Source organism: Lemur catta, chromosome 6 (genome assembly GCF_020740605.2).
Source record: "Lemur catta isolate mLemCat1 chromosome 6, mLemCat1.pri, whole genome shotgun sequence".
Lineage (NCBI taxonomy): Eukaryota > Metazoa > Chordata > Mammalia > Primates > Lemuridae > Lemur > Lemur catta.
Window position 1 is genome coordinate 25,484,055 of NC_059133.1, and position 27,117 is coordinate 25,511,171.

At 32.2% G+C, this 27,117-nt stretch overlaps 1 protein-coding gene across 3 annotated transcripts in view; it reads left to right on the plus strand.

The window, feature by feature from the left end:
- The window catches only part of EEA1 (early endosome antigen 1), a 102,767-nt gene that overhangs the window by 19,255 nt on the left and 56,395 nt on the right, over window positions 1–27,117 (plus strand). The window contains exons 3-10 of one of the 3 annotated variants that reach the window (XM_045553250.1): window positions 4,749–4,874; window positions 11,190–11,317; window positions 15,272–15,326; window positions 15,417–15,482; window positions 18,161–18,200; window positions 19,075–19,188; window positions 19,825–19,946; window positions 20,500–20,655. In XM_045553250.1, the coding sequence (XP_045409206.1) occupies window positions 4,749–4,874; window positions 11,190–11,317; window positions 15,272–15,326; window positions 15,417–15,482; window positions 18,161–18,200; window positions 19,075–19,188; window positions 19,825–19,946; window positions 20,500–20,655 (807 nt within the window). The remainder of the gene's footprint in view (window positions 1–4,748; window positions 4,875–11,189; window positions 11,318–15,271; window positions 15,327–15,416; window positions 15,483–18,160; window positions 18,201–19,074; window positions 19,189–19,824; window positions 19,947–20,499; window positions 20,656–27,117) is intronic. The other 2 variants (XM_045553253.1, XM_045553252.1) reach the window with 2 other exon arrangements.

Genomic DNA, 27,117 nt, shown 5'->3' on the forward strand with positions numbered 1-27,117 from the left:
AAAATTCAATATTATTTAAGGGAAAATTAGCAAATATTTGGTATAATGATTGGTGACTTAAGCTTGTCTTTTGTAGGAAAAATTCTCATAAGTTTTTCTTACACATTGGAATGTGACTTTTGAATCATATTCCTAATTATACACCTGGCTTAGTTTTGAGACTGGGAAAGTGTGTACTAAGACTCTGAAAAATAATATTGTCAATTTGTCTTTAATGCTTTAATCTCAATTTAATGAAGATTTTTAAAAGTCTATTTAGAAGGAATTACTGGTTAATTAGTATCTCTGTGTGTATGTACTATCATGAACTACTGGGCTAATGAAAAATTGAGTTATCTACAAAATTTGTATATTATTTGCTATCTTCATTTAGGACTTTGTAAGGACTTTTATCTTTGACATCTTATTAGAAAGTAAGAGAAAGTAGATACGTCTAAAAAATAATGCAGACTTTTTGAAAAGTTAGCTTTAGTAGTTGCATTATTATTATTATTTTTAATAAGCAAGTAATATTTTCTCATTATTGAAAAGGAGATAAGGAAAAAGAAGAACATAATGCTGTCACTAAGAGATCAACACACTCAACATTTTGCGCTGATAGGTTTTGTCAGTTATCCCTTCCTGGGCCCAGTTGTACCCCTTATCCAGTCCCGTTTTCTCTTCTATACCCTTCCCCACCTCTTGGTCTATTTGCATACCTTTCTGGATATGTCTCTCTTTTTATTCATTCATCTTTCCGTTTTGTCTCTCTCTGACCATCTGTCTCTTCATCATCTGTTTTCAGGTATGTGTATATTAACCATAGTAAGATTTGAGATGATTTTGAGAAGGAGAAGAAAAGTATCAGTTGAACTTTATTAAGGACAAGTTTGAGGAAATGTCTTTAAGAAAAATGTCCCATAATGTGTTCATGATATAATGGGCTCAAAGTGCTCAGTTGTAACCCAGGAAAGGAATCTAGCAATAACTGTTTAACCTCAGTCAGAACAAAAACAAAGAACAAAAACCAACTCTAATTTAGCAGCACCTGGCAATATTGCTATATTTTCTTAATAGGGCCATTTTCCTACAATTCTTTAGATTGTTCTAGAAGGTTTTTTAATCTTTTTTTTCCCTGTGATCTGCTTCTGTTTACCACTATAGCTTCATTTCTTCTCACAGTCCTCTTGATACTTTCTGATCTAGGCATATTGAACTCCCTCTGCTTTTACAGTGTGCTTAGTTTTTTCTTATCTGTGGGCTTTTGCATAAGCTAATCTTTATGCCTTACCTGCTTGTCTTAGGCAATTCTGACTGCTATTACAAAATACCATAGATGGGGTAGCTTATAAACAGCAGAAATTTCTTTCTTAACAGTTTTGGAGGCTGGAAAGTTCAAGATCAGGGTGCTGGCAGATTTGGTGTCTAGTGAGGGCCCATTTCCTGGTTCATAGATGGTGCCTTCTCCCTGTGTCCTCACATGGTAGAATGGGTGAAAGAACTTCCTTGGACCTATTTCATAAAGGCACTAATCCCATTCACGAGGACTCTGCCCCCATGCCCTAATCACTTCACACCTTTTAATACCTTCGCCCTGGGTGTTAGGATTTAAACATATGAATTCTGGGGGGACACAAACATTCAGACCATAGCATTGCTCTTGCTTTTACTTTTTTGTCTGGTTAACATCTGATATCCTTCCGTTATTTTTGTAGATATTACTTTTTTCAGTGGACTTTTCTTGCCTCACATGTAGGACAGATGCTTTTTCCATGTGCTTGTGTGAAACTGTATTCTTTATTTTTTTGGTAATGGTTATTCTGAGATTCATTCATTTATCAAATATTTATTGTTGACAGTTACTGTTCTGTATATTGGAGATACAGCAGTGGATAAAATAGTAAAACAGCTTTATCCTGGTGGAGCTTACATTGAAGTGAGTGGAAACAGGGAAAAAAACAAAACATACTAAAAATGTACTGAGTTAGACAATTGGTGTTATTGAAAAAAATAAAGTAGGAAAGGGGGCATAGAAATTGTTTTGGGCGGCTACAGTTTTTAGTTATCAGGGAAGGGGATAGTGCAAAAGGAACTGAAGGAGGTGAGGAAATGAGTCATGTGGGTTTCTGGAACAATCGTTGTTCTAGGCATGTGGAATAAGTGGAAAGTCTCCTGAGGTAGGAGTGTGCCTGGCATGTCAAAAAAGCAGCCAGGAGGCCAGGGTAGCTCTAGCACAGTGAGTGAGGGGAGGTTAGGTCAGGGAGGTGATCAGGCCTACCTTTTGTAGTCCTTATAGACATTCCACAGACTTTAGTTTTTAACTCTTAGTGTGATAGGAAGCCGTAGGAGAGTTTTGAGCAGGGAAATAACAAGATTTGATTCACATTTTTTGTAGGATACACTTTGGCTGCTGTGTTGAAAATAAACTGTAGTGGGCTAAGAGTAGAAGCAGAGGTGTTGGTAGGCTATTGCAGTGATCCATGTACAGTGTGGTGGTGGCTTGGAGCAGAATGTAACAGAGGTGCTGAGATTCTGGATGCATTTTGAATGTTGATCTAATACGATTTTCTGATTAGTTGGGGTATAAAATGTAATTATTTTTGGTAACTTTTTCAAGAATGCTGTTAGCTTCTTGCAGGAAGAGACTGCCTTATTTACCATTGTGTTCTCAGCATCATACTATAGAAGCTGGAACATAGTAATCACATTGAATAAGTACTTTAAAATTTTTCTTTTTTTAAATTTATTTTTAATTGACACATTATAATTATACATACTTATGGGGTACAGTTTGATGTTCAGTACATTATCTATGTTGTATAATGATCCAATTAGGATAGTTAGTAAATCCATCATCTCATGTATTTATCATTTCTTTGTTTTGAGAGCATTCAGAAACCTTCTTCTAGCTATTTTGTGATAGACAATATTTTACCGTTAACCATGGTCACCCTACTGGGTAATAGAACACCAGAAAGTAAATACTTTTTGAATGAATGATTGTATGTGGAAACTTAGTAGTGAATAAACAAGAGTAAAGTGAAAGGTAGCATAAAGCTATGGTGGCAAAAACAAAAAACATCTTTTAAAGAAGTCTTATTCTATGGTTCTAGCACTTGAGACTGTGGTTGTCTGGAAGACAACTCTTTCATCAGAAAAAAAAAAATGAATTCATGTTCCTCACTTTCATCCCCTGGATAATCTACTTTAAGGGTTGTTAACAAAAGGAATAATGATAGTAATGACAGCTAACTTTTATTGAACGTTTTCTTTGTACCAGGTACTATGATAAGTGCTTTACGTGTATTATCTCATTTAATGGTCATGAGATCAATATGAAGTAGGTGTTATTGTTATCCCCCTTAACAGATAAGGAAACTGAAGGTGACATAGCTACCAAGGGTGGTATGAATTCAGGATTCAAGCCCATGCTATCACTTAAGTGCTACCCTGTCTTGCCTCCAGCTCTGGAATCTTGTTTTCAGTCTTCCTCAAAGTGACTTTAGTAACTCAAGGAACATTTTAGCCTCCCAGTTCCTTAATTTTGTCAGTGCCAATGACCTTTATTACCTCTTTTCTTGCTACTCAATTCCATGGCAGTACCTTCTACTTCATCATCAGGCAGAATGGTTTCACTTGAAATATTAAAATCATATCTTCCCATTCTTTATTACAACTGTTTGTCCTCTCAAAACATTTCTTTCTCATATTCTCACTACTTTATTTCCTTGGCTTTGGTCAGTAATCCAGGTTTTTGATTGCTATCTTTTCTTCTACTCTCTCAGTCCTTTCTTTTCATTTCCAAGCATACATCTAATGACAGTTAATATTTGTTGAGCACTTAAAATGTCTCAGGCTCTGTATTAAGCATTTTATGTACACAGTAACTCTAGAAGAATAAGTGTTAATATTAGCCTCATTGTATAGATAAGGAAACTGATACTTAGCAAAGTAAAGTGATTTCCTTAAGAACATATAATCAGCGTTGGTTGATTCCCAAATCCACATCTATTTTTGACACTGAAACTCATGATGTTATAACTGTTATAACCTTTTGTCCTCATCACTGTCTTCATTTTATTTACTTTCTCCCTGATACTCTCAATCTCTTATTTTCTCACCCTTCTACCATTCTTACTTGATAAAACCTCAAGCCATACATAGATCAGTGTAACAGCCCACATTTTAAAATATAGGTACTGTTAGATGTAGGGAATTTGAGAAATTGTTTTAGAATGGTTTTGTTCGACTCAGAAAATTAGAAGGAGGGATCATCCACTAGGAATTATGGCTGTGGGCAAGAATGGGATCTCAGGCTAGTGGAATAAACTCAGACTAAAAATTGCTTTCATCGAGAGAGCTTCTTTGTAGAGAACATTATACCACATAAAGGTATTTTTTTGTGCCTGCCAGTAATTTCTTGATCTAAAAGAAAAGCTACCTTGCCAATAGTAGGTTTCAGATAGGTAAGGGCAAAGTGTCATAAACAAAAAGAATTAAAAGTATCATAAACGAAAGAATATTCCGACCAAAGCAACTGGGTGCTAAAATAAGAAAAATAGAACCAATGAAAATTTAAAGCATAAGGATTGGAGCTAATTTTATGAGTCCTATTTCGGATAGATCTTTCACAGTTACTACATGAAAATTTTCCTTACCTATACTAAAAAGAGATATGCTAATTATTTTCCTATTCTATTTGTGTTGTCTATATTTTGTTTTATAGAAAACTTTTTCTGTATATCCTTCTAAAAGTTGTTATTTCACAGGGTTTCATCTGCCCATTATGTATGGAAAGATATATAACTGCTATTGATTTATCGGAGCATTACCAGAAAGTGCACGCTGAAAATGAAACAAGAGGACAGGAACTTCTTAATGACTCCAGTGTTACTGTGGGTCTTGTATATTTTGTTTTAGCAGCTTGGTTATGGGTTGCTCAAAATAGCTTTGGTTTTCCTTGCCTTGGTGTTGCTTAACTTTTTGCGCTACAAAGGAATATGGATTGCTTTAATGATGCATGCTTAAAGGAAGATTCCAAAGGAAAAGAGGCTCTTGGGAAGTCTGCTTGGTTTCTCTTACTGTTGCAGCTGTCCTTCTGTGAATTTGTAAATATAAAAATTTAAGTTAATATTTTTGTATAAATTTGCTATGAAATATCAAGTGAATTATTTTTTCAACATTTGTAAATTATATCATTATTATTTTGTTAATGTTTTATTAATGAATGTGTTACACTGTTTTAGGTTAAAATGCTTTGCTCCTACATAGATAGAGAACTTTGCATATGGATAGTTATTTTCCTTATTTGGGAAATACAGCATCGCGACTTGAATCTAAGACTGTCTCAATCTTTGTTTTAACTCCCCCAGACTTGAGGGAGGTGACAGAATGTCACACTCTTATAAGTAACAGTGGATCACCCCAAAAATATTTCTCTCAGTAGTGTGGGGCTGGTACGTATCTAGGGCTGAGGGTGGGAGTAAGTGAGGGGAAGCGTTGCCCATTTTTCGGCTGGAAAGAATTTCTCAGATGATCTTGATATATCTGTTTTCTTTGAAAATCACTATGGTATTCTAAAAACAAAGAGAAACATAGCTTTTTTTAGTCTTTTACAAATCTTATAAAAGAATGCAACTTTTTGTATAATACCACAGAAGACCAAAAAATATGACTTGCTTTTTGTCTGTGTATAGAAGAAAACAATCTCTTCATAGAGAACAGATCCACAAAAAATAAAAATAAAAACAAAAAACCTCACAAACAGTCGCCTATTTAACATATTAATGGAGTACCTTTTGCGTAGCAGGTATTTTGGTAGGTAAAGGAGAGATACGTAGGTAAGATAAGATCTCTACCCCAGAAAGTTTCTATGATAGTTATTATTTGCAAAAAGAGTACAATGGCTAATTCAACTTGAGGGAAACTCAGGAAAAATTTCACAGAAAGACAATTCAACCAGACATTCTCTGTAGTGGTGGAGAATGAGTGCATATTGGATGACACCAATGAAACTAGCCAGATTAGTGAAACAAAGTGGAGGCATAGAAGATTCTTGGAAATCTGCTTAGCATTTTACCAGTTATCATCCTTCTAGAACTTGTGAATCAACTTTTTTTCTTTATAGGTTAGCTAAAATCAAAAGTAACCATGTCACCCACTTGTCACTTATTAAGAGCTTTCCTTTTAACTAAATGAACACTTGGTATAACAACAATATCCTAAGTATTTAATATCAGGTTTTAAGATAAGTTCTTAGCTGCAGTGGATCTGAGATAGGATTACAGATAACTGAACTCTAAGAGTAAGGAATTTATTATTTTTAATCTTAAGGAAATTCTGTTTTTTGGAAGTTGGTGACAAATTTGGAATAATTAAGGGAAATAAATGTAGCTGGCTATTTTTAGTACTTTATCATTAGCTAATAGTCCTCTGGAATGTATCTATCTAGTAACCTCAATCCTCCTAGAGGTAGTTTAGAAAAACATAAATGGAGAAAGAGTCTCTTAAATCCAGAACTAAAGATCATGCACTCTCTTCATGGAACATTCCTTAGGCACTCATTCTGAGCCTATTTTACTTTGTTTTAAATTAATGATGTGGTTTTAATAATAAACTTTTTTTCTTAATCTACCCTTTCCATCCATCACAGGCTAGCATTCTTAGAATTATTGTGCTAAGAATTTTTAGAAATGACTGTTGAAATACAAAGCAGGGTATAGGAAAACTAAGAAATACAGGTACAGGAGTTAAAGAGGCTTGCCAGAATTTAATAGAGTGGAAGACAACCATTCAGTAATTAATATTTATATCTCTGAGACATCAGGCAAAGATTTAATATCATCTGTTTAAGAAGATGAGGAAGTATATTTATTTTAGAAAGATTTATTTCTATCAGAAATGTCTCAAAATTTTAGTTTTATTTAAATGTGCAAGTTCTAATTACATGAAAAATTCACATATGTAGACTAATTCTATAATGAAATACATATTACTGATTTCTAAAATTTCTCTTTAGGAATGAATCAGTTCTTTTTGGGATATTAACCTGGTAATATTTGGAAACTTTAAGAAGGTATGGCATACCTCAATGTGATCATTAGCTTTCTGGCGCTCTTAGGTATCTAGAGCCAAAACCTGGAAATAGAGACAATAGCCAAAAAGCCAAAGTTGTAAAGATTAAGTAGTATAATAGGGATGTAGACTCTGAGGAACACTTTATAATTTACTTTCTGGTGACCAGCAGAAATTGAGATGCAAAAGAGAAATGGCAGGCTAAATGTTATAGGGGTTCATGTACTGTTGAACTAAAGGCACGTCTACTAGTATTGTATAACAGTTACTGGGCAGAAGATCTAAGAATGCCAAATTAAGCATAATGTACAGCCATTATGAAACATGGTGGTTATTACACCAGCTACATTAACATGTAGGCTGGGAGGATTCATTCATTTCGAAGACAATGCTGAGCACCAAATATCTCTGGAGCCTAATGGCATCACTGTGTTCTGATTTCTAAAGGCACATCCTCAATACTACTGTCTTTGCTTACTTCAGGAGTTTCATAGGGGATCATTGCATTCATTCCCCTCTTGTGCCCCTGCCCTTTACTCTGGCTCTGTGATCAGAACACACTTAGAAGCTCCCTGTTTCCCAAATGTAGCATACCTGTTTAAATAGTGCTTCCCACACCTTTGTTCATGCTCCTGTATTTGCTTAGAATGCCTGTCTTTTATTTCTGCCAGACAATCTCCTATTCATTCTTTATTACCTAATTCCAATGTCTCATATATATACATATTTATACATACATGTTTATGTATATATGCACATATACATAATTGCAGCTGCAGTGAGGATGGATATGAGATACATACATAATATGTACATGTGTGTGTATGTAATTTTTGGTAATTGATTAACTGCTGCCAGATACTTCCCTTGTGTTCCCATAGTCCTTTATATATACTGGTATTATAGCATTGTATGGTAATATTTGTCTACATATCAGTATCCCCCATAATCAGTGAGTCTTGTTCCTGACACATAATGTGCATAAATGATAAATGAAGGTATGCATTTTTTGCATCAGCATCCAATGAAGGAGCAGAGGTTTTATTTATTTTTAGTTTTTTACATGTTAAGAGAACTTATGGCATAACTCATTTTGTCCCCTTGGAAGCTTTTCTAATCTGTAAGCTGTTACAGATCTTCTGTTTCTTGCCAAGTTCTGCGCTGCCGGGTTTATTCATATTTCAGTAAATAAATACACAATATAGAAAAATATGGTAATACTACTATAGCCATTAAGAAAATATATATGAAAAGATCCAATGTGTTGTGTATTATAGTGAGTGTAGGAACTTGACAAGCTAATGGAGGTGCAGTTGGAGGAAAAAAGCAGTATATGCAAAGGCATAGAAATTTGAGATACCATGGAGATCAGACTGCATAGGCCACTAGGGGAATGGTCATGTAGGACCTTGTGTGCTGTATTGATGATAAAGGTTAGTGAAGAATATTGAAGACTCTGTTTTAGAAAGTTTCCTCTGGCAGCTGTGTGGAAGATTAATTAGAGAGAGGGAAGACTAGATATATCATTGCAGTAGTCTGGACAAGAGATACTAAGCGCCTGAACATGGACAGCTGCAGTGAGGATGGAGATGAGAAGATAGAAGGGAGAAATGTTTAGGCTTAGTCTTTTATTAGAAATGAGACTGAGGAAGAAGAGTTTAGCATAATATTTAGGTTTCTAGTTTAGGCGAAGGATGGATATTGGTGAGAAAAGGAGATTTGGGAAATGAATTGAGTCTTGGACTTTTTGTATTTTAAATGCATATGGGATGCAGGTAGAGATAGATGTTGTTGGTTATAAAGATCCAGAAGAATTCTGTAGAGGGTTCTTGGCTAGTCATATGGATTTGGGAGTCATTGAACGTAAGTGATGGCTGAAACTGTTTGCATTATTATATACCAAGGAGAATGTTGAGTCAGAAGATGGGGAGGTCATTGAAAGAGCCATGGAGAAGAGTGATTTTTAAAGGGAATTGTGATTTGGTTTTTATAGAATAAAGAGAGGATGATCATTCTTATACATAAAAGCTGTATGTTCCCATAACTTTCCATAGAAGCTTCAAAGTCATAATGTATTTACTTGTTACTCACAGTGTGAAAATACACTGAGGCACACCACCCTCACACACATTCCATTCTATTTTTGTATCTGTAATAGAGGGATGTTTTAGAATTACAATGTACTTGATAGAAGCAAAACAAGCTTATTTCTTGCCACCTTGAGTTAGCAGAATTGTATCTGTAATAACTTTATCACATTTTTGCTAATCACTATTTTGTTTTTCTTTTAATGAATGAAATTAAATATTCTTTATTAAATATTCCTGCAGAATAGATTGCATGAGGATATTCTTGTAGATTAGGGTGAAAGACGGGCTGGTAGTGTTTTCAGAATTGACATCTGGTAATATTTTTAAAAAGTAAAATTGTGGAGTAAGGCATCCTTAAAACCCTTGGTGTGGGGTGTGTATGTCTGAGTGTTTGTGTATATGTAAGTGTGAGGAACTACTACTTTATTATCCATAAAAAAATTTTGAATGTAAATAATTTAAAGAGTAATTCAAAGTTGAGAGAGATCTCTATTGTATATTGGGTTGATGATGATGAAAAACTGTGTGATATTTTGAAAACTACTGACAACTTGAAGGATAAGAAATTGAGTAAATAATTTTCTATAGGACCAACAGATAATTGGAGAGAAACCTATGTTAGCCTTTGATTTGCTAATTTGCTTTGCACTGAGGTGCTACAATGTAAGCTTTAATGTCATCTGGTTAATCATTAATTCAGTTTCATGAACTAAGGTATTTTTTCATATATATATGTATATTTTTTCACATATATATATTCTGCCTCAGTTCTTTGAAGGCTAAGGCTTTGTTTTACCATTTATGTCTTCCACAGAACTATTACAACACTTGAAATTATAATCAACTAATATTTATTGAATAAAGTCACTAAAAATTAGCATATAAAAGAGTTTATTTTAAGGAAGTCACTTATAAGGGTAAGTTAGTGAGTTCAAGAGATAGTGTAGCATTCTGGAAAGAACATGGGATTTGTCCAACAGACCTGTGCATATCCTGGTTTAGTTAGGTTTGTGACCTTAGGAAAGTCATTTAACTTTTCTGTGATTTAATTTGTTCTTCTATAAAATGGTGATAATAATACTTACTAATAAAGAGTTGTGAGATTTAAATGAGATTATGTAGGGAAAGTGCCTGGTGTGTAGTATGGACTCAATAAACAAATAGTCATTATTATTATTACACACTCCATCCCACATCTAACAGCTATCTATACCAGTTCTTCTCAAATATTTTTGATGGCAACCACTTAAGAAATATACTTTTTTGTCATCACCCAAAGCAAAAGCTAGCAAAACATTATTTATCCTTGGTAGAATATTATTAAAAAAAGTTCCAGCCCAATAGATTGATGATTCATTAATGAATTACAACTGGAAATTTATAAAACATGGATCTATATCAGCATATTTAACATAGCACTGTAGTTCGTAGTCTTAACTGTATAATAATTCTAAGATTAATTATAAGTTTTTATATTTTATGGGACCATACATTAAGTTTAGACATTTACTGTGTTAACCTTAGGTTAGCAAAGAAATTTACTGACTAGAATATTTCTCTACCATTGTAGGTATCTGCACTCTGTGGCAATTATGAATGATTTAGTGTATTACTTTTTTCCCCTTAGTGATTGGAGTGCTTCATCTTCTTAATTTTTTTTTGTTAGCATTTCTATAAAGTAGATTGAAACAGGTATTATTTTGCAAATGGGGATATCTGGAAAGAAGAAGAATATGATGGCAAATCTTTTCAACTAATCTTCTAAATTAGAACTCCTCAAATTAGAATTTGGTATTCTAGCCATTAATTCATTCAACCTAAAAGATGGTTGCAGGGGTTTTCTTTGTATTTTGTGAACTTCAACCAGAATAGACAGTGAAGTACCTTTGCATGATACTGGAATTTGGGATTAACACCATAAATTACAATTTACTTAATGGCACCATTGGTAAGAATAAGACATTTGACCATATTTCATAATATGCAAATTGTGATTTTGAAATATGAAATGCTATTTTGAAACTTTTGTTCTGCTTCTTTCTATAGGGCTTCATATGTCCCCAGTGTATGAAATCTCTTGGATCTGCTGATGAACTTTTCAAACACTATGAAGCAGTTCATGATGCTGGTAATGATTCAAGTCATGGAGGAGAGGCTAATATTGCTTTGAAGCGGTACAGTATGATAATTTTGAAGTGTAATATTGTTATAGAATATGCATATATCATGGTTTAATCATGATTAGTTTATGAAAATGGTAATTTTTTGTATTTAATTTCAATCTGTCCTCATTTAGCATGGCCTTCTTCCCTTATTATAACCTGTTCAGTCCTTGATCAGCAACTATCTATACCAGCATTTACAACATGGTACAGAACTTTTATTTTTATTTTTATTTATTTATTTATTTTGAGATAGGGTCTCTCTCTGTCACCTAGAGTGCAGTGGCATCATCATAGTTCACTGCAACCTCAAACTCCTGGGCTGAAGGGATCCATCTGTCTCAGCCTCCCAAGTAGCTGGGACTACAGGTGTGCGCCACCATTCCTGGCTAAATTTTTTTTTTTTTAAGAGATGGGGTCTTGCTATGTTGCCCAGGCTGGTCTTCAACTCCTGGCCTCAAGCAATCCTCTCACCTTGGCTTCCCAAAGTGCTGGGATTACAGGCATGAGCCTCTGCACTTGGCCAGAGGTCGTATTTTTAATGGAGATTGTGAGTTATCAAAAGAAGGTTAAATTATATTTAACATATTCTGCTTAATAAAGAATGATATGCTTTGTTTAAATAATTTTATAGCAAGTTGTTATAATAATGAGTTTAGCCAAGAATTAAAATTTAATTTTTAATTTAAATTTTAAAAAAATGTTGCTTATAATCATCAATATAATAAGCAGCACACGTACACATTATACTTTTTGGCAATTTAGCCTGACCATTTTGAGAGCTAAAACTAAACTAAAATATAGCTACTTAGAGCATCATCCAACAATCTAACTTTGCTTTTCTTCAGCTATTGGCAAAAATGCTATCTTTTACCCACACTCCGGAAAAAAGCTTGATTTCATTCTACTTGTAAAAAATATTTTTTTCATGCTTTCCTTGAAAAAAATACTTCTTGTTTTATTAATCTGCTCTAACACAAAAATACTACATAGAGAAAAACTGATAACTACATAACTTTATGGTTGATAGATAATATAGAACTATAAAATATGATTCTTTTAATTCAAATATGTGGGAAAACCAGTGCTTTGGGGAAGAATCGATCTTTCTTTTTATATGATTATTAATGTTCTTTGATGTTTTCATATATAAGTTAATAATTTTGGCCAGTATTCTTTGTCATTTGTTAGGAAATAGATAAAATATATGTAGTTATCTTAAATCACATTATAAATGTCTTTGTATTTAATATCAACTTAACAGAGTTGCATTTTCGGCTATGAATGAGACCACATTCAGTATATGAACTTTCCACATAAAAGCATCCACAGTCTACCCTTGTTCTTAACTTTTCATTTAGTATTTAGTTCACTGACTGACTTCTGCTCTACCATTCTCCTGAAATTGCTCCTTCAAAGGCCAGTAGTAACCTGGATTATTTCCAGTTCTTATTTTACTGAACATCAATTTGTGTTATCTATTACTGTCTAGCAATCCACTCAAAGCTTAGAGTAGTTTAAAACTATAACAGTTTATTCCGTCTCATGACTCTTTAACCGAATGGTTCTGTTTAAGTGATGTAGTCTGTGGTCGTAGGAAAGCCAGAAGGTCAATGTGGCCTCACATTCATGGCTGGACATTGGTGTTGGATGCTGGTTGGGAGCTCAGCTGGGGCTATAGGCCATGGGCCTCAGTCCTCTTTCATATGGGCCTCTCTATGTGGCTGCTTGGACTTAATAAACCGACAGTTGGATTCCAAGAAAGTGCATTCCAAGAGGGAAGCAGCAGAAGCTTCCAGTCTTCTTTAGGCCTGATTCTAAAGTGTCAAGAGCATCACATCTGCCACATTCTATTGGTTAAAGTAGTCACAGACCAGGTCAGATTGAAGAGGCCTGGAAGTAAACTTTGTCCTTCATTGGAGCAGTGGACTTTGCATATAGCAAGGGAAGAATTTGATGGCAGTCATCTTTGTAGACGGCCTATCACAACCTCTGCAAAATTTGACTCTGCTAGCTCTTTTTCCTTCTAATCTTCTGAGATAACATACTGTTGTGCTTATTTTTTTTTCTTGATCTGTTTTGAGTGCTCCTCTTCCTCTATATGACCTACCTGGGATAATGTCCACATCCATAACTTCCTCCTAAACTACATTTCCAACCCAGATTTATCTCCTCAATTGCCTACTAGGTATCTTCTGTTAGATGTTCCAAGGCATCTCATCACTGAAATTTTATAAACAGAATTCATTATATTTTCTTCTAAACCTGCTCTTTGTCTACTGTTACTTCTTTTGGCGATTGGCAGCGTTATCTAATCACCCAGTTGCTAAAGCCAGAAAATTGAGTGTGCTCATTTTTACACACCTGCCCCTGCTTCCCCCATCTGATCTATCACAAAGTTAATTCTGTTTTTTTGGCAGCTCTTATAATTTTTCCATCCTCACTGCTACGGCTTATTTTATTTAGGCCTTATCATATCTCACTCAACGATATTTTTCACTATTTATAGTTGGCTCTCTGTGTTTAGTCTTGTACTCCTCCGATTAATTCTCCATATTGCTGCTAGAATAATATTCTTAAAATGCAAATATGATTGCTGTTCCTCTAAATAATAACTTTTACTGGTTTCTCATTGCTTATGGGATAGTTAGTGAGCACTTTTCCATTTTTATCTCTTATTGTATCCCCTCTTCCTATCTTCCTACAACTCTCTAGTTTCTGACAATTATATTCTACTCCTCCAACACATTGGATAATATATGACTATGGGCAGGACATGTCTTTTAGATCAAAAGTCTAAATGCCTTTTCACTTTAAAACTCTCTGTTCATCAGTTTTCATGTGAATTCCATCAACATGATCAAATATATGAAAACTGATGCATTAGTAGTTTATTTAGATGATTTTTAAAGTATGTATGTAGATGGTAGGTACCTAGAACAAATTTCAAATGGTTCTAAAAGGTTTATGGTGAAAATTAAGCCTTTGCCACCCCTTTTCCCTAGCCTCTTTGTTTTTATCATTTTCTTGTATATTCTTCCAAAGCTAGTCTATGCATGTATATGCATATGCCTATATCTCTGTACATATAAATGTATAAATATCTGCAATTACATAAAAATGGCAATTCTACATTCTTATATACCTTTTGCTTCTCTGTATCTTGTAGATTCTTTCACATCAATGCAGACAGAGCTGTCTCATTCTTTTTAATGATAGTGTAGAATTTTATTCTGTTGATGACTAGGATATTTTCACTATTTTGCACTTACGACATTGTGGTATATATCCTTATGGAGCTATCATTTGCACATGTTTGAGTATATCTGTAAGATAAGTTTCAATCCAACAGGGGAAGATGTGTTCCTGACATCAGAATAATAATCCTAAATGTGCTTTCCCATGAAATCTCTCTCCTGCATTAGAGCCTAGAGTAGTTGGCTCACCAGTCTTTTGCAGTCTGACTCTTAGGTGAGGGGAACAGAATTTAAGAAGGTTCTTAGACAGGAAAGAGCATGTCAGACTCAAGGAACTGAAAGAAAGCCATTGTTGCTAGAGCTAAATGAATGAAGGAGAGAATGATAAGGCAGGGACTAGATTGTTCAGATTTTATAGTCTTTGCTAATGAGTTTAGATTTTATGCTAACTGCAGGAGGAAGCCATTGGTACTTATTATTAGTAAATTAATGAGAGACATTTTGCTTCTGGCTCAGGCACTTGGCAGTCCAGTAATATGATTATTCCATGAAAAAATGTTTTTCCATTTATAACCAATGAGCTTTAGAAATAAAATTTTTTTTCTAGGGACTTTATATGTATGCCATTATACATAAAATCTTCAGTAGTTTTTTAAGAATTGAGAAAACTAAAATATTAATATACAGTTACTAGCCATGATTTGTTAAGAGACCAGGTTATTAATTAAAGAATATTAACTATTAATTCCTTTCCCCCATACATGTTTAGAGATGATGTAACACTACTCAGACAAGAGGTCCAAGACCTACAGGCTTCACTTAAGGTAAGAAGAAAAATGATAATACTTGTTTATTTTCAATATTTCAGATAATAAGTCTTTTAAAATTTACTAATTAAAAATCTTTTTCATTAGGAAGAAAAATGGTACTCGGAAGAATTAAAGAAAGAATTAGAGAAATATCAAGGGCTGCAGCAGCAAGTAATTGCTTTTAAATACTTAAAACTTGTTTATTAGCTATTTATTTTTATGTTGAACATTAAGCTTAATGCCTTTTTGTAAGCAGGTGGCCTGATATAAATAACTCCTTAATTTGTTTCTCTGTATTCAATAGCCTACACTGTAAATTCTTCGTAATTTTAGTGAATGCAAACGAATAGCTGGGGAGTGAAAATAACTTTTTAAAGGTGTCCCATTAAGAAGCAGTGTTACTTATTGATTGCTTTTTTATACCAGGTGATGTTAATCTAATTTTTTGACAGTATAGCTAAATGGCTAAAATATATAGGTTCAAACAGTAGTGAATCTCTTCAAAGTATTTGTGTTTGTGACAAATTAGAAATGACTAAAATGTCTATTTGGTAGAGAAAGAAATACTATTAGCAATTTATGTTAGTGAAGATTGTTTGAAAACTGGGAAAACTGTTCTACTAACAGTGCTAGGTTTTAAAAAGACTGAATAAAAATGTGTATACATAAATATACATTTATATCTATACATAGACACACACACATATATATTATATGACTTTATGACATAAAAATAATACATAGAAAAAACCGGAAGAAAATCACTGTTTTACAGAAAGTAGTTATCTCTGAGTGGGGTTATTTTGATATTTTAGATTCTTTGCAGTTTAATGTATTTTCCAAATAAATGCCTTAACCGATTATGAGTTTTAAGCTAAAATTATATTGACTTTATGCTAAAATTACAGGAAGATTCAAAAAATAATGAATTTCACCAAATTATCATTTGCAATAATAGATACCCTTCAGTAATAGTTCTAATATTTTTATAAAGTAATTAATGATCCCTTTGCACATTATCTTAGCATATTGTGACTTTTACTCAGTCTTTTTTGCTTTTTAGTCTTTGTACCAATAGTTGTCATTTGGACTGGAAAAGACAGAAACAAATAAATAACAAGATATCAAATCTTATTACTACTCAGCTTCTCTAATTGGGGACTCTGTTAATGGCAAAGAAGTTTTTAGTAATCTAAAATACTTATAGTTTATTTACTAATGTTTTGTATAGATGCCATTAACAATTACTCAAATATGGGCTGTATTATTTTCTGTACCTGAAAACAGAGGAAATTATGTACTGCATTTGAGATGATTATTTTACATTTGACACATTAATTAAATTCTCCACCATTTAAGGTGTAAATTACTTTGGCAGAAAATTTCCCTTTGAGGGAAAATGTATTTTAAATACTGATGATTCTTAGCAGTCAATATGTGTAAGTCCAGGTATAGAAAGTCAGGTATACTATGAAATGCCTTATTAAACTCTTTCAGATGTGTATAATTCTTTAAAATATGAAAATAATATCAACATTATATATTATTTTGTTCCTAATGCATGTGATAAATTAAAGCTTATGTAATATGTTCTTTATTTCTGCTTCTTTTAAAGATAATTTATGATCCTGAATTAAAATTTTATGCTTTTAAAGCCACATTTTTTAGTAGTGATAGTTTGATGGCATAATTTACGCAAACTTTCAAATATTACAGTTGTTTTATATAGTTAAAAAAAGAAGATGACCAAAGTGTGATCTCACAAATCACATGATTTATTGCCATACAAACATAAATTTTTCTAAGGTTTACAATGCTTGAAGCAGGGGAGAATAACATAAATCTCACAGGGAATTATCAATAGATGAGGTGCACATAACCACATAGTGAGTGAGTTCCAAAGTTATTAGCGTCTAGTTACTCTATTAGGATGGAAGCAGGCCTTTGTGGAAAGTAAAGTCTGATTGAAGTTTGAAGTGTACCTTTTTTAATGGGTGGTTTCTTTTGCGAGACGGTTTCTAAAACCGTGGAGATCCGTGAGGATAGGGATCCCTCGCCGCTAGAGGGCGATACAGGTGCTGGCAGGTGTGACTTCAAAGCTCAAGGGCTAACCAGCTGGAGTGTGGCCCTGTCGCAGCCTAAGCTGTCAGTCTCAGAGAAGCGGCTGACAGAGTGCAGCGTGCAATGGCCTAAGCTCACAAAGTTTCTGTCAAACTCTTAGGTTTATATGTATTTTGAAGTCCAGTAGTTGAGGTCAGTAGTTCCCATGTGGGGAATGAAAATGTCTGATGTAACATTCCCAAGGGGAAGGGAAGTTCACTCCAGCTTCCCACGTATGGGGTCTTACAGGCATCACATGCTCAAATGGAGGAAGATAACATTCCCAAGTTCTTATTGTAGCAATATATATGTTATCCACATGGCAAACTATGTTAAGTGTTTGGAATCATTTCAAAACTACATAGCAATAGGACTCAATCTTGGCTGCTGACTTAAGTATTTATTTTAGAATCTATATTTATAATTGTAATAATTTATACTGTTTATTACTGAATTTGTGGAATTTAAGATGTCATCTATTGTAAGACCCATAATAATTTTATGTATATTACTATACAAAAAAAAAAATCTGCCTTAGAACCAGGAACTGAGTGAAGTTAGATCATTATGCTAGTCTGCCTACTGGTACCTTGTAGGGCTCAAAGGATGGGTATCACCAAACTGTAATTTTCACCAAAATCTTGCTACTTATTTAGAATGTGACTGTCAGAGATTTTTAACACTGGCAATTGTAACAGTATTGTCTTTTCTTTTTAATGCCTTTGTTTATGTCTTTTGTTTTCATTGAGGAGGCTAAACCTGATGGATTGGCGACTGAGTCATCAGCAGGTAACTTTACTTGAAAGCAGATACTTTTTCAATTTTCTTTTTCTTTTTTATCATAATTCTTTTATTTCTTTGATGCCTGCTAAATTAATTTTGTTTTGTGATTATATTTTAGGCCTCTGAAACAGTGGCGATAATGATCATATTCTAGGTTTAGAAAGTTACACGTGAACTTTATAATTTAATCAGTTAACTGAAATTTTAGTGTTTTTTAGTTCATTATAATCTGAAGTTAGACGATAAACTTTTGGAATATTACATTAATATGGCTGTTTAATGAAAATTTAAGTCTATCTTAAGAGTGAGATAGTCTTTGGCCTTTGAAATAAATTGATGAAGCTAGCATCTTTTTGACATCTTTAACTGGAGGGATGCTTAATGAATAATCAGAATTGTATTTTGAGGTTAGCTGTTACATTTAACTTCTCTCTGAAATCTCTTTTCTTTGTGATGAAGTATTAGAAGTTGACTACATATTTTCAAGACCTTAATTGCTCTTAACCATTTCTAATTTCATCTTGCTTTATCACTAGTTTTATCAGAGGATCAGAATATATTCCTTTTTGGTCAGTTGATAGATGTAGGAAAATAACTGAAATGTGAAATCAAAATAACTTCCAAACAAATATTCATAGATTATTTGGTGATGATTCTAAATATTCCTTGCATTTGTTCTATATGTTTGTAAATTATGACTTAAATGAACCAGATATGCTTAGTTCTTGAAATGTGAAAAATACTTGTAATTGGATTAATAGACTCATGTTTTCTGTTGTCTATATGTCTATTGTCTTTACTACTATAATAATTAAAAATAATAATAATTTACCATATGTAATGAACATTGTATCTGAATAGCTGCTACACTTTTTTGCAGAACTACAGTCTTTGGAACAACAATTAGAAGAAGCCCAAACAGAAAATTTTAATATTAAGCAAATGAAAGACTTATTTGAGCAAAAGGCCGCCCAACTTGCTACTGAGATTGCAGGTAAACTGGGTCAAAATTTTTTAGCCAGTAAATCAGTCTTATTCCCTTTTGCCAATATATACCCTAGAAATAGACATACCACATGAGTGTGGTAAAGTATTTATTAAAGACTATAGTGCTGATTAATGGAATTTAATGATATTAGAGTTGCTGTGTAAATTATTTTATTCTCCTCTCTCTTTCTCCCTTCAAAAGACTGGTTTTTCTTTAGATTCTACTTGAAATTTAGAGAAGATAAGTTTTTTTTTGTGGTATCCTTAAAGATTAAAAAGCAACATTTTAAAGAAGTGAATTAAATACTTTAGATTTAACATTTGCTTATGCTATCAATTACATTTTCTAACATTACATGCTTTTAGCAAATTATTGTATGTAATTAAGTATAGATTAAAATGGTAATTAGTAAATTAGGGTTGGGTGGAATTTATGTAGACAAAAACATTTCATTATTTTTAAGTTCATCATTCAATGTAATCAGAAGTATAGATTTATTATATACATTTATGGTTATTTAAGGTATGTGAATTTGAATTAAAATGATACATAGATATGCAGAGTAATATGCAGGAACTTATAAAACTTTTTTCCTAGAGTTAATGTCATGAAATTAATATTTATATAACTATCTTTAATTAGATATAAAGTCAAAATATGATGAAGAAAGGAGTCTTCATGAAGCTGCCGAACAAAAAGTGACACATCTGACAGAAGAATTAAACAAAGAGGCAACTGTAATTCAAGATCTAAAGACTGAGCTGGTAATTTAGGAACCATTTATTGAGATCAACTTTTATACTTTTCTAAATTAAAAATGAAATACATACTCTGAAGAAAAAATTTTTAAAAATATAGTTTGAGTGAAATGGAAGAAATAAAAATTGCCTATTATTGTACCACCTCCATATATAAACTATATATGATTTTTAAAAATAAAAATGGAACATTATGATATATAACTTGCTGTTCTAACATTTTTGTTGTTTCTATCTAAATAGCATCTGTCATTCTAGTAGTTTCTATATCTGCATCTCTGATCTTGATCTTCCTTTGCACTTTAGTTTTATAAATCCACTACTTTTAGTATACTTCTGATTGAATTTCTAGCTATCATCTTTAACACTCTTCCCAGGCTTAACAATCTTGGATCTGTTCTTGACTTCTTTTTTGCCTTTATTCAGGGGGGCAGATATCAGTGTTCAATGTTTTTGAAGATTGTTTTCATTTTGATTTCTTTGTACTGAAACTATTTTAAACATGTATATTATTTTAGTTTTTCACTATAATTTTTAATCAAAATGTGTTGTTTCACAGCTTCAGAGACCTGGTATAGAAGATGTTGCTGTGCTGAAGAAAGAACTAGTCCAAGTTCAAACACTAATGGACAACATGACCTTGGAACGTGAGAAAGAATCTGAAAAACTAAAAGATGAGTGCAAAAAGTTACAAGCAGAATATGCTAACTCAGAGGTAATGAAGTTCAGTGTGCTTAAATGTGATTAATATTAGCTTGTATAGTGCATACTCTAGGATAAAGCCAGGATTTGAGATTTTTCTGAGTGGTTTATTAACACAGTATTTGTCTATCTTTCATTTGACCTGAGTAATATTAGTCTATAGTCAATGTGGTCTGATAGTCAAAATGTTTTACTTTCAGTTTATAAAGCTAGATACTTGGAAAGGAATGCTTCCTTAAAAGATTATTATTTTGTTTAATAAATGATTTATATTATGGAGAGATGATATTTAAAGTTAAATTTACTCAAGGCTAGTTGATAAATGCTAATTGAGTAAAGGAATAATGATATCATTTTCTACAATTATATTGTCAATGTTTAGAAAAAACATTTAGGAAAGACTTATTTTCTTATAAGCTTATTTCTAATTGATGCGCATTGAATTATGTATTTGAAAGATGTTTTAAAAATTATCTAGTCTAACATTTCATCCAAGTTTCCCCTTTGAAGCAACCCTGATAAAGTGATCCACAACCCATGCTAGGTGGTATTGGGTATGCATATTTCTTTACAAGTCAGCCTTTCTATTGAGTTGACATTTGTTTCCTTGTAATTTATATGCACTCGTTCTAGTTCTCTCCTCAGGAATTACACAGAATAAATTTTTCCTCTTTCCACATGAGATATTTGAAGACTGTTCGTATTTACCCTGAGTTTTTTCTCTTCCAAAATAAACATTCTCAGTTCCTTTAAATATGTCTTTGGCCTGTAAATCTCTTATATAATTATGTCAGCATATGACAAGCTCTAAGATATGTAATAAATATATTTGCTCAAAAATGCTAACCTTTGTCCTTTTTACTGTATTATAGGAGGTATTTTGTTATGACTACTATTATTTGCAATCTTTAAGCTTCCTTATTGTGAAATGGACCTCTGTTTTTCATATTTTCAGTTTAAAAAGTTGTTATAGTGATGCTTCAATTTGCATCTCTTTCTTAGAGTTCTTTAGCTGGTGATCTAAAAGCCATTCTATTCATAAACAATAACATGTCTGCAAGCTATGGGGTATAAATATAGATAACCCATATCTAATTCATTCCTGTTTTCCTTTCTCCTATATCTTATTGATGGGAGAATGGCCAAAGTTTATGGGTTTAACATCACTCTGAGATTTATGATCTTTAGATGCAGATTTCCCAAAAGTGACACTTCATAGCCCAATAACACTTAATCCCACATTTTTAAAAAAAATTTCTTAAGCAATATCATGAACCTACCAAAGCCAGTTAAAAGCTCCTATTCTAGTGGTACTACTAGTCAGCAAAAGGCAATGATTAATCTATAAGTACTAATGTAAAATTAAGGAGAGGCTGAATCAAAGAAGTCCTGTGAAGAAAAGTTCCATTCAAATCTTGAAGTAGAAGTACCTGGGTGACCCCAGTTATTTATATGTTTATTTCAATAAGAACTACCTTTGATTAAATCTACCTGCCTACTGGTATTTCTCAAATTAAAAAAAAATACATTCTCTTTTGATTAAAGAGTGTTTTTTTAAATTTTAAAATAAATGTAGTGTGATGACTAAAATTGAACCAAAATAATGGTAGTTTTAGAATATGTGTATTTTAAAGTACAGACCAATCTGACTTTTTCCAGCTGAGAGTTCTGGAGTCATACATGTACTTGTTAAATAAATAGAATAATAACAAGGGAAAGAAATTGATATAATTACTTGTATTTGAAAAAATACATGTGGGAACATAACATAAGTTAGTGATAGGAAAATATTTCTAAGTAATATTTAAGAATTACTCTAAGTTTAGTTTGGAGAGTTTTTATAAATTTATATTTTTGTTATAGTTTAAAATATCTTTATATGTAATGAGAAGAGGTCATTTAAGATGAAAAAGTTATGACTAGAGTTATAAACGATTTGGGGTGAAAGAATTTAGTGTCTCCCTCCATTGTCCTCCTGTAAATAATGCTAATTGTAGTAAATAATGATTTTTTTTTTATAGAAAAAGGTATTTCTGGGAAAGAAGGAAAATGGCTTAGAAATCAATTTATGTCTTCAAGTTTTCATAAAAATTTATCTTTTCAAGTATTTTGAAATAAATTTAGAAACATTCACTCTCGCTGAGTAATCGAATAGGTGATTTAATATTTCATTATATTTCTAGTATTAAATAAAACAAGGAGAATATTTATTCGCTACTTAGTTAATTAATAGATATGTAGTGATGAATGAGACCTCAGGCTATGTTGAAATATTTAGAATAACTTTAGGAAATGGTAGTATAATAGTCAGAATAATATTATGACAAACAAACTTATTTTTTGAGTTCTACTGGGTTTTGGATACTGTGCTAGGCACTTTAAGTATGTGATCTCATTTGTTTCTTATAATCCTGTAAGTTAAATTAAGTGTGCTTTACATACAAGGAATTTGAGGCTCAATGAGAGGTTAAGTAACTTGTTCAGGGTCATACACCTGATTTAAAAACTAGAGTTTGAACCCAGATCTTATCCAAAGCCTGTGTTCTCCCTTCTGTATCATGTTGTCTCCTACTTTAGGTGGTCTGATGATTGCCTTATGAGTAATTTGTGCTATTAATTTTTTCCTAATATCTACGGTTATTATTCTTTAAATTTTACCATTTTGTATGTTGTATGTAACATTTATATTGGGTAATAGCTTAAAATACTTTTGAGTTGTGTTTCATACCATTTCCATATGAAAAAAATTACTAATTACTTCATCTCATTTATTTGTTTATAACTCCACTTGTTTTTTAGCTTCTGCTTACTCCAAATATACAGTGTGTATTTCATTAATTTATTAAAATTTAATTCTATTTATTTTCAGTTAAATGTGTTAGTGAATTATATTAGTTAAAGAACTTACTAGAAAAATTTTTATTATAGATGTGCGACTTTTACTGAATCTAAATATTGGCATTAAAACAAAAAGAAATTAGAAGTTAAAAATTTATTTTTTAATTTCAAATAAACATTTATTTAAAATAAACAATTTATTTGACTGGTATTTCTAGTGATGATATAGAATCTTGTTTATATTATTAAATGTTATTATGTTTATTACTTTCATTGAATATATACCTTATGAATTCATTGACTTTTCTCTAGATATTTTTGAAGGCATATAGAAAATATTTCATTCTAAAGCATTTGAAAGTATATTATAAATAATTGGCTGTTTTACAGATTAGCAATTGAGGATTTAAAGGTTAAAAAGTATTATTCCTAAAAACATACATTACTGAAAATGTCAAAGCTGTAATCAACCTATTTTTGGTATGGTCCTTATTAGAAGTGATTTTTAAAGAATTTTATTTGTATTCCAAATGAACTAATTTGAATTCCAGTTTTAAGAGATAAAATGTTTATATAGGTATGGAGTTAGCATGGTTACAACCATGTATAGCTGCTAAAAAAGTATTTAAACATCTTCTGAAAGTATGCTAATTTAAGAGACTAGATATGTAGGTGTGTTTGGACATTTTTATCGTGTGCTCAATGTGTATCTTTGTCAGTCTTCCACCTTTCATCCATCATTTTGTTATTTTTTTCTGCTTTCTCATGGAGATGCTTAAACTTGAGGTAATGTGTTTTTGGAAGGCTTTTTAATATTAACAATACTCTTAATATACCAACCTTCTAGTGTCATGGCAATTTTGTGTTTTAAGGCAATCTCAGAACTTCAAAGACATGCTCGTTTTTGTTAATCAAGCAACTTTTCAGCCACATTTAAATGATTATTTACTAATAGCAGTAAAATATTAAAATGATATAATTCTTAAGCAACAGCAGGACATTTGCTGGAAATATTGTTCCTTAATCATTTTGTAATTTAAAGTTTGTTTTTTTTTTAGCAAAAATTCAATTTGAATTCAATAATATTTCAAAAAAACCAAGGAAATGCAAACTATTTTACAGGATCTAATACTGTTTCCTTGGGAATAAATATCTATTAACTCCTTGGAAGTAAAATTACTCATTCCTTTAATGAGATTTTTTTTTTAAGTGCCTGCTAAATGTCAGGAATTATTTTAGGTGTAGGAAATTTAATACTGAATAAGACAGAGTGCCTGCCCCCATAAGGCCTACATTCCTTTGTGGAAGTCAAACAATAACTGTATAAATACACCAAATCATGACAGAAAGTCAGTTAATAAGTGCTATGAAGAAGAAAAATAAAGCATGATATGGGCAGTAGTGGAGCTGGGAATAATGTAGGACAATGTTAGGTAGAATGGTCGTGGAAGATCCCCTCAAGGAGAGTATGTATGAGAAGAATGAAGTAAGTAAGAATCAGGGGAAGCATTGGGAGCTAGGATTCCCAGGAAGAGGTTATATTAAATGCTAACGTCCAAGGCACCTGTGAGCTTGGCCTGTTAAATAGTTTGCAAAGTCAGTGTGGCAAGAGCGGAGATCTTCCTTTTTTTGAATTTCATCCGTAGTGCTATCTGAAAGAGGTTATGTATTTATTTATTTTTCCTTTGATATTATTGTCTTTCTTTTATCTTTTTTCCCCCAAATATAAGCATAATATGGGATCATTGTAAAAGATTAAAATGATTTATAATATGCAATAGAAAAGGGGAAAGCCTTCTGTTATTCACTCTCCTCCCTCTCCTTCCTCATAACTGAAGTCTGTCTTTTGGTGTATACTCTTCCCACATCTTTCTTTGCTGTCCTCTTGAGTAAATTTTAAAATTTTCAGTGCTTGCATCTATCTTTATAAAAATTTTAGTTTTTCAAAATATCTGAACTCAGTGTACAAAGTATAAATGATACACCTAATGTACAGTTCTTTAGGTTCTAATCTTATAAATATCATTTATAAGGATATATTTAAAAGCTATAAAAAGGATAAGATATTTGTGGGATATATTTACTTTAAATTTTTCTTATGTTTTCTACATGTTGGGATTTATCAGCAAGATAAATTCTAGATAGACATTACACTTGGTTTATTTCATTTTATAAACTTCAATATGAAATCATGTGACTTTATTGAAATATACACATATTTTTCATTTTAATATATACTTTTATTTATTTTTATTTATTATGTGCCAGAAACCTGTGCAAAATCCTTTGGTAGGATATTTACATGTAGGGATTTAAATGTAATAATTTACTTTCTTTTGTGATAAATTGACATTTATGTATGAGATCCTCCTGGGCAACATAGTGAGACCCTGTCTCTACAAAAATAAAAAATTAGCTGGACATGGTGGCATACGTTTGTAGTCCTAGCTACTCAGGAGGCTGAGGCAGGAGGATCACCTCAGCCTAAGAGTTCAAGGCTGTAGTGAGCTGTGATCGTACCACTGCACTCCAGACTGGGTAGCAGAGTGAGACCCTGTATAAAAAATAAAACAAAAACAAAACAAAAATCCATGATCCTACTGACAAAATTCTGACATTGAAAGTTGTTAGAAATAGTAATTTGAAATAAATTTCCAATACCTATATCCCATTTCAAGGTTACATGATCAGCTTAAGACAGATATTTAATAGTATTAACATTAGAGTATGCCTTTAACTTGAACATAGTTGAAAATACATGAATATATATGAGGTGGAATGATACACTAGTTTTATAGATTGCCTTTCATTGTATCAGAATTGGTACATTTAATTCAGTGTTTTCCTCAAAGGTCAGGCCGTATACATACCTCAGACATGCTCCGTTCCTAAAAACATTTTTGAAACTTATTTTAATTGATTTTAAACCAGTTTGAAAGGCACTGAAAAAACTAGTTTTATTAACATGTGGTTATTGAAAGAAAATAAGCCCAAGTGTTTGATCACTCATGTCAATCACTTACCTTATGTACAAACTTGGTGGTTTCCAAAACTTAAAACCAAAGTCACCATAAATGGGTGAAGACACACCACCACGGAACATCCCTTAAAAAAATAAGTTGCACACTGGAAGGGTTTCCAAAAGAGGAATAGCCAAAGATCTGTTGAAAGTGGGCTTATTGTCACAATAATTACAATCAGTAGCCTTCTAAGGTTTCTCCCTTGAAAATGAAAGTAATTATTTGTAATATATGATATGTATAACTATTGATGTGTTTATTAAGGAAAAAATTGAAACTTTGTCTCACCTGTATTATAAAGTTTATTCAGTAATAAAGAATACAGACAATGGAAATAGTTGTAACTTTAGAAATGTAAAAACTAAAGCCATGAACAGTATTAGAAATAGAAAATTCTTTTGTCAGAGTCATTTGCAGGAAACCATACCTAAAAAACCAATACTTAGTCTTTCTCTGTAATGGTTGAACTTTTATGTAGAGGAAGTTTATATTTCTAAGATCTTTGCTTATCTGTCTCTTACATTATTTTTAAAATGATAAAACTATTATTTTAATAATAAACATTAATTTTCATTTTTTTAAAATGTTAAAATGCACTAAAGCATTGGCTTGAAATT